This window comes from Lacerta agilis, chromosome 3 (assembly GCF_009819535.1).
Source record: "Lacerta agilis isolate rLacAgi1 chromosome 3, rLacAgi1.pri, whole genome shotgun sequence".
NCBI classification, from domain to species: Eukaryota; Metazoa; Chordata; class Lepidosauria; order Squamata; family Lacertidae; genus Lacerta; species Lacerta agilis.
In genome coordinates this window covers 51,318,589-51,327,678 of record NC_046314.1, presented here as the reverse complement: position 1 = coordinate 51,327,678, position 9,090 = coordinate 51,318,589, and the positions used below count along the sequence as shown (strand labels likewise).

At 39.5% G+C, this 9,090-nt stretch overlaps 1 protein-coding gene across 1 annotated transcript in view; it reads right to left on the bottom strand.

Moving 5' to 3' along the window:
• Window positions 1-96, bottom strand: part of LOC117044571 (DNA-binding protein RFX6-like) — a 6,329-nt gene extending 6,233 nt beyond the window's left edge. Inside the window, exon 1 of the mRNA XM_033145388.1 lies at window positions 81-96. Coding sequence (XP_033001279.1) covers window positions 81-96 — 16 coding nt within the window. The remainder of the gene's footprint in view (window positions 1-80) is intronic.
• Between the last annotated feature and the right edge of the window lie 8,994 nt (window positions 97-9,090).

The following is a 9,090-nucleotide window of genomic DNA, read 5'->3' as shown; positions in this document are numbered from 1 at the left end:
GGGCTTACACCTACTCCAAACTTGTTCAGTTCAATCATGTGACCTAGGGCCCAATCCTGTAAGTTCTGGCCCACACTCACCTGCTGGTTCAGTCATCATCAGCCCCTCTCCAAAGGTTCCTGACTGGAGTTTGTAATTGGGGTAACTTATGCAATTATGGTGCTAGCTTCCCATAGTCATAGCTGTTAATCCTCCCTGCTGTTTCCCAATGCTATAATAAGGGAATTTCCTGCAAAAAAGGGAAAGGTTGACAGCTATGCCCATAGTTAGGATTGCTCTTTAACCTGGAAGTAAGTCCCATTGGATTCATTGGGTCTAATTTCCGAGTTAACATGTACAGGATTGTGCTACACTAGTTTAAGGGTTTTCCCCTTCTTGTGGCAATATCATTGCATTATTATTCCTTAATATCTGTATTTCGAGCTAGGGAAATGTGTTAAACACACACCAACTAAGAGAAAGGAATTTCACAGCAAAGTAATGGAATTCACGGTAGATTCTAACAAAATGCCTCTACAGTATGTAACATGCTAGTCTTACCACAGTTGTTGCAAACTGATTTGTATCAGAGCAATAAATGAGTTTCAGATTGACCACTTCCCATGATAAAAGGGTTTCTTGTGGGAAGGAGAGTTATGTTATTTTTGTTTGGGGTTAGGATTTAGAATTCTGACATTCTTTTGGTGGACTGGAGATTATTAATTTTCTGTATTACTTCTTAAATGACTACTTTATTTGAAGACCTACCTCTTGATTGTATTACAAAATGAGTGCAGCAGATAGTCACAACTGCTTTTAATACTTTCAGATAGAAACGCGAGGAATATATCTATTGAAAGAAACTGACAACCCATTCCTGTTTGCTAGAAGTCAATTTCTATGGGTAAGTTCTACAACCCAGCACCAAAACTAGAGAATTAGGAGTAAGTTAGAATATACGCTACTATACAATATAGATAATGCCTAGAACCCTGCAAGCATTTTCTAAAGTGATGGCATTTTAAGAATAGAAGGTACTGTAAACAATATTCACCTGCCTTCATCAAAACAGTAAATAAAATAAAGAAATGAATGAAATCGCTTAAATATTGGCTTGCTAAATTACAATATAACAGTTGCTTGCTTCAAGACAGAGGTCAATGTCTTTTCCCATTTGCTAAATGCTGGCTTAGGTGAAAGACCATGTATACTGAATTTACTCTGAACAAGGCTTCCATTAGCAGAAATGTCATTGTTTCTAAGAGATTCTTTTGCAGTAGTATATGGCAGCTATGCTTATTGGCCTTAGATCTTTCAAAGTGTGTAACTCCCCTTTCAAGCTAAAATTGCCTTGAACTTAAAATGCTGGCTCTGATAGCACTGTTCAGCTGACTGACTGACTGAATTCAGGGCATGTGGCTTCTCTGTTCCTTCCCAAAAAGTGAAGAGAAGAGAAGCAGGTGTGCACAAGAGCACCTCTAGATTGCAAGCCTTTAAAAAAAAAATGGAAGCACCAGTGGGAATTGTCACTAGTGTAATTTTTTTTAAAAAAATAATCAATTCATTTCATACATGAAAGTAAAATCAATTTTTTTAAAAAAATTACTAAATAGACAAAAGGCAAGTAGAATTTAAACTTCCTTTGCTGCACTGGAGGGCTCGGGTTGTTATGGTGTTGTTGGGAATCTTTTCTCCTGGGTAACAATGTAAGGGTATGTTTCTGACAAAAGCTTTCCCAGCAAAATGTGGAGTGATTCAAAGCCAAGGTAAAGGGGTCTTATGTCAGAGGGAGCGTTCTTAGTCGCTAGATCTCTGCAGTCTCAGTTTAATTAATTCTTTCCATTGAGAAAGGGATGCTATTCATGTTTTAGCGCATTGTCAGTGACAGCTCCAAGTAGAAGTATTCAACACATTGTGTGGGAGACCACAGAATGAGATTTGCTCCACTTTTTATGAAAAGCACCACAAAACCATAAGGATAAAAGGGCTATAAACCTGATCTGTCCTTGTAGGTGTTGTTATCAAATCAAGCTTGTTTACACATTCAGTATATTAATGTGCATAGATGGCATCCTTTTATAATTGAGACACTAGGTGGCAGTGGACTTAGTTGTACCTAGGTGGAGTCAGGAGTTTCTTGTTGCTGTCCCATTCTTCTTTAGGAAAGCTTTTGTGCAGTTAGTTTCCTGATTAGTGTGCTTCCTAAGCCTTCCATGACACGATGCATATTTTGTCACCCCACCCCAAATATCTAAGCAGTGAGAGATTCCAGGGGTCCCAACACACACCTTGGGTTTAGCTTCACTGAAATGAAGGTGGCTCTTGGGCTCTGATGTAGCAGATGGAGCCAGCCTTCCTGGTGCTTCCTTTTTCAGCCGCAGCAGATTTGCAACACTCCAAATCGAGCTCATTTGAGAGGAAAGAATCACCTGGGAGGCCTATCACACTCCACAGTCCCACTGGCATACCATGAAAGTTCTCACTGCACCCGTGGAATTGAAGAGGTTTCAAGATGGCAGTATGTGCCTTGTTCAAGCTGGTGGTATTCTACAGGAACCAATGTGGCTATGCTAAGAGTAGCTGCATTGACTCCTGGGGGGGGGCAAACCAGTTGGAACAAGATGGCTCGTTTGTGAAGTACCAGTGAGCAACTGCACTACTGCTGCCGGGTGGGAGAGGATGGGGCACGAGACAATGGGTGGGTGCTGGGTGGGTGAGATGCATTGTGTGTGCACAGCAGAGGAGGAGGAGGAGGAAGAGGAGGAGGAGGTAGTGGTAAACAGTCTAAGGCCAGCTCTGGATGAAATGTCTCCCTCTAGAAGACTACTGTACTGTGTCAGTGCATCTCAGAAGGGCTCACCTAGTTTTAACAAGGCTGGGCTGAACTTCTCCCCTGTCCTGAAAACATTATCTCCTCACCCAATCAGAAGGTGATTTCTTTCTGGTTTCTAGCAACGGGAAGGAACTCATCTGATCTTTTCAGGGGGTGGGGGGGGGGTTGTTTGCTTATTTTCCTGGATCTTGCAGGAAATGTGTGTTGGTAAGCTGTGGAGAGAGAGCCAACTGCGCTTCCTAGAATGCTTCTCTGAAAGAGGAGCCTGGTTCCAGGATACACAGGCTGGTGGGAAACTGAACCACAAAATCACCCCTAATTTTTTTATTATTAGTAAAAAATTGGCTCAATTCTAGTTTTAATTAAGCAGATGAAGGCAATGGGTTGCTTAATAATAATAAAAATGCTGCAGTTTATGCAAATAACCCTCCCTGATTTCTTACAGTGCAGTCATTTTCAGTAATTCTAAGCTTCCACCATAAACATCTTTTCCTTCAGGTCCAACAATCATTATTGTTTGGTTGTTTTAACACAAGACTTTGCCAAAGAAATCTTCATTCTAGCTTGTTTGTGATAGTATTATTACCCCCTAAGAAAACAAGATAAAACAGCAATGCAGTTAGTGTTTAGATCTCCCCATACACATCCCACCAATTGCAGTTCAGGTGCCTCAAGGTGTTGAGAGGAGAACACCCTATTTTTGTAAGTGGCAATAGCAGGCAGCAGACATTAAGCCAGGGGAAGTCGAGGAAGATTTCCTCCTCTGATCAGAGGGTGAGATAAGCATGAAACTCTACCTGTCAGGAAGGGTCTTTCTTTATCCCAGTAGAAGGATCCTGAATACAAACATCTAGCTAATGAATCTTATCCTTTTCTCAAAAAGTGAAAGGTTTTAAAGTGTCATCACAGTGAATAAAGCCAATATGGCAACATCAGAAGTTGTGCATTGTTCATTAGACTTATAGGAGAAATAGCTCTCCCCTGACCCTTTTTAAAACAAGTAATGGTGACTTGTAATCTGTTAATTTTGGTTCTCCAAATTTCTTGTTTTTTTCAGTCTTAAATTGAAGTCTTGGGATGTTCGTTCAAGGGCAGTTCCAAGGGTTTGAGTGTTTTTGTGTAAACACAGAACTCTTATAACTGAACCCTCACATAAGATGTGATTGTACTGTATTGTTTCCAGTAAAATGTATTTTATTTATCTCTGCAACGGTTGGGCTGATATAACAATGGAGACTGGTGACGGTTCCATAAGTTGCATTAGGACTGCAGGGGAAAGCCTTCCTCTTAACAAAGGGATAATAAGATAGCAGTTTAATAGGTTACCCTGTGTTCAGAAATACCAACAAGCTTTAAGTACATGCTTAAGGACAGTCCTGAGAATAGCATGCATTTAAATTAGGGTGGAGTGGAGGAGATGCTGGATTATATAGTGGACAGAAGCTATTTTTATCCTTCTGTTGTGGAGACCAACTTGATCTGTATGGCCCATAAATTCCAATGGAATGTCATTTACAGCTCTGGAATTCCAAATGGATCAAAGTGAACAAGGGTGCAACGACTGATACAATTTAAACAATAAGATAGGCAGATGCATTACTGGCTCAGGAAACTGCATTCTAAAATCCAAGTTCTGTCGCTATTTATTTTTTCCTCCTTTCCATGTTCTGTAAACCTTAAAGTAATGTTTTTTTTTTAAAAAAAATAATACTGCCATTTTGATGGGGCTCTTTCTCTTTTCCCCCTCCCTGTCAATAGGTTTCATGTCCTATTAACATGGCCGCTAATCTTTCTGCCCTTTCACTAAGCATTGTAAGTAAGTCCCACCACAGCTGTTCCGTATAAGTTTAATCTACCTTACTATATACGTGCGGATGAGAAACTCCAAATGCCAGTTTCTTTCTGCTCAGATGTTAGCAGAAAGACATAGTGGCCTTGACCTTTCACGTAACTTTGTTGGACATGAAAGGTGGCAATCCCAGATCCTCAGCCACATAAATTTCATGCCTGTTACATCAGCTGCTCTAGTGTAGAAGAGTACATTATCCCCTCCTTCTGACATCTTCATTTGCCTACAGAGCTATCCTGGACTGGCTTCAGTCAACCAGGCTTTTCCCAAGAAAAGCTTTTCCACATGGAATCTTTTCAGAGAACCTTGTTCCACCGCATTCATACCATTTGTATGTTACAAAAGCTACTACATACAGTCTGTATCCACCCAGTACAAGACTCCATGTGGATGTGATCCTGCAAAAACTGGTACTGGGTAATCAGTAATCAGTCTTATATGGGATGATAGCCCCTTCTCTCTTTACCATATCTACACTTTTGTCCTCTTCCCTTTTTTTGGGGGGGGGGAGCCCTATCATTAGGCAGAGGTGATTGCCTTAGGTGTCAGGTGCTAAGGGACAGGGGACCAGTAGTAAGTTGTTGGCACACAGAGCTGGGTATGCCATCTGGCCCCTAAACCATCCTATTGCCCTTTGCTTTGGTAGTGGATGCTGTGCTGTCCCTAGTGCTGAAGTTAAATTTCAGTATCAGTCCAGCTGGCTTTTATATGTGTAATGTGGAGGAGTCCCTATCTTAGCCTTTGCCTTCTGGGCTGTGCTTGTTTGGAAACTCCAATTTATTAACTTCCCGGGAAGAACCCAGGCACAGAAGGTGGATTTAGATGATGACATGTAAGGCAATGCTTGGTGTAGTGATATATCTCTTTAGTGTGGTGATCTGTTATTCAGTGCTGTGTCATCTACTGCCACAAGGCAAGTATGCAGAGGTAGCTTAGGAATCTGTCCTAGAACCAGAAAATACTAAGTTCTAAGCATCCAAATGCTTGCCCATTTCTTGGTAGTGTCATTACATCCGTCACCAAATCCATTATTTATCCGAAACCTTCTTGCAAAGGTTGATGCTATGCAAGTTAGATTCCCCACCACAACATGGGCTCCATGAGTGTGTGCCGGCTTCCAAACCAACGTGAGCCACATCACTTTGACCGAAGCACATTGGGCTTGAGAAGTGGTCAGAAGCCAAGTGCAGTGCCCGATTGAACCCTGTGGAGGCTCCTAGGCAGTCAATTCTGTATTTCAGCATGCAATTCTGTCTTATATTTTAGCCCCAGCAAACTTGGGGGTATGATATACAAATTACATTAGGAAAGCTCATTTGGGCATTTCTATCTTTGCAAAGTTCCAGGAGCACTGTGGGAGCGTAGCAAAGAGGAGGTCTCTCTATCAGAATTTCTTGATGCAACTAAGGCTGAATTCTCACACTAGCCTGTTATTCTTCAATGGGCATGACAACTGATGCCACATAAGTTAAGCCACACACACACACACACACACACACACATTTAAGTATGATCACACATATTTTTAATCTGTGGTATATTTAGATTCTCCCTCAATCCTTACAGGGAGATGCAGTGTGATGCAATTTTATGATGAAGAGTTACTTTTGATTTCTTAATCCCTTGAAATGTAGTACTATATGTGTTAGATGGTTTTACATGTTTGCCTGTTTAATTGAGGGGAAGCAGATGGATCTGTCAACATCAGAAAAGCACTGGCGCTAAAGCCTCTGAGTCAGTAAAGAGATTCTTAGCCTGTATAAAAACACTGCATGTAAACTATTATATCAGGACCGCCTTTCTCTTACAATTTTGACATAACACAGCCTTAATCAACTATGTCATTACTAGCAGCATGTTTAAATGCTTTATAACTCTCTTGCTAAGCTGCCAGTCATCAGTAAAACATTGTCAAAATGGTCCTTCCCAGAGACCACCTGGTCATTCCAACATTATGGTCCAGTCCATAATAATATACCAGTGATATATTAATTTTTCATATAGTTCTCCTTCAAAGTTTAGCAAGCTGTAAATTTTAAGCCCAGTGAATCATAACTGATTTGACCTGTTCATCTTTCGTTTGCCCAATTTAATAAAAGTTTATACATTTTAGAAATTAGCCTAGTTTTTAATTTTTTTAAAAACCCTTCTTTTTGTCTAACTAAGTTTCTGATATTGCAACCAATCAGTTACTAATTCTCTTATATCTTCAAACCTCCTTAATTTTAAATCTTTTATCTACTTCTAATAATAGTTTTTTATATGTTGCCCAATTATTTCTCATATTCTTCTTTCCACCAATATTGCTTCAAGTGGAGAGAGCCACTATGGTGTTTTGTGTTCCAATAAATTTGTATGTTTGTCCCATACTTCATACACTGGTTTCCTTATAACATGATTCAAAAAAGCTTTATGAACTTTAACATTGTCATACCACAAATAGGCGTGCCAGCTAAATCTGTTATTGTGTCCTTCAAGATCTAAATGGAACCATATTCCACGATATCCATTCCGTTAACCAGAAAAGACAAGATGCCTCAAAATATAATCTCAGATCTGGTAAGGAGAATCCACATCTTTTCTTTGGCATCTGTCAATAATGTATACTTTATTCTTGGTTTCTTCCCCTGCCAGATGAACTATGCCAAGATGGCAAAACTTGCAGGAAGAATTAGAAACCATGAAGAGGCAGACTTTAATACAGAATGGGGAAAGTAATCTATTTGGAAAACTATTGTAAACAATTACATTGGTAGGATTGACAGAAAACTGGTAGTAAAAAACTGAACTATGGAATGATAAAGGATTTATAAGAATAGAGTTATGAAAGAGATGCAGAGGGGGAAATCGTTACATTAAGATCCACAATGGGGGGAGGGAAGTCAAAGGGGATTTTATGTTTCTGTTTTTATTTTGTTTGTATATGTAAAATATGTAAAATAGAAAATGTAAAACTAAAATTTAAGTAAGTAAGTAAGTAAGTAAGTAAAGTAAGAAGTAAGTAATAAAAAAAAGAGTGGCTGGGGCAACCCAGTAAGATGTGTGGGCTATAAATAGTAAAATTATCATTATAGAATGGGACGTTCCTATTTTCAACGGAGAAATGTTGGAGGGTATGCATCACCTCCACAAAGGAATGGAAACATATTTTCATAAAATGGGTATAAAATGGGGTATTAAGAAAGGTTCATGTATTAAGGTGTGCATTAAGAAATAAGGCTACACATTACTAAAAAATGAAAAATGAATCGCTAAAAAGAGGACTGAAGGGAACAACAAATTGCATAAAATTTGCATATTATGACCTATATTTACAGCTGCAGATTTAGTAATAATTACCATAATGATAATTTACAATATAAATGCAAAACTTAAATTTTTTTTAAAAAAATTCCTTCCAGTAGCACCTTAGAGACCAACTAGGTTTGTTCTTGATATGAGCTCATTATTATTATTCCTTATTTATTTTGTTTTGACTATGGCAGACCAACACGGCTACCTACCTGTAAATATACCGGTAAATGCAGTTCATCTTATCCTAGTGGGGGAGACTGTTTCTCCTGAGGCTGCTGCCCAGGCGATAGACAACTTCAAGGCCTCAACTCTCCTTCCTTATGGTTCTTTGTCTTCAATCTGGACTTGGACTTGATAGCTCTTCAGAGAGAGGACTCCTTCAAATAAATAATGTCCTCTGGCAGCCCTTCAAACAGAGGATGGCCTTTCTGAACACATGACCACCCAAAAGACAATCCAACAGCAGATGCAATATTTAAGGCTGTTGCTGTATGCAGGGACAGTTTGTAACTAAAAAATGTAGACATTAATGCTCCCGTTTAACTATTTTGCCCTGAATAATATTGCTCTACCTCCTTTCTGAATAGCATGGCCAGTGCTGCCTTAGAGATGACTGTTTTCACACCAAATTACAATCTATTATCTCAAAGATGAGGTGCGGTAGGATTGTTTATTTAAACGGAGAGGCTCCCAGAGCTTTTTTTTAGCTCTTTGAATTCTTGTAAAGTAGACAGTTTTCTGAACAGCAGAGCCATTACTCTGTGGCATCACACAAAACAGCATGTTTGGTAAACAGAAGGAAAGAATGGGAATAAGCTCTCACTTCCTGGGCCTTTTTGAATGCATGACTGGATTTCACTAGTCCAAAGGCAAAACAAGAGTTTCATGGGTCTCAGAAACAATTTACGGTCTGACAATGTGCTCCTCCTATGCAAGTCTTGTTCTAAGTGGAAATACTGAACTAGAAAAATAGGTCTCGACATACAGGTAGTTCTATCTAGACAAATCCCTGCAATTTGGATGGTTTCTTACTAATTTGATGCTGATTTATATCTTTACAGGAACCACAATGTCAGGGACAGGCAAGATGCTGATGTTGGGGGAAGGGTGGCTCGAGTTTGGCTCAGGAGAGGGG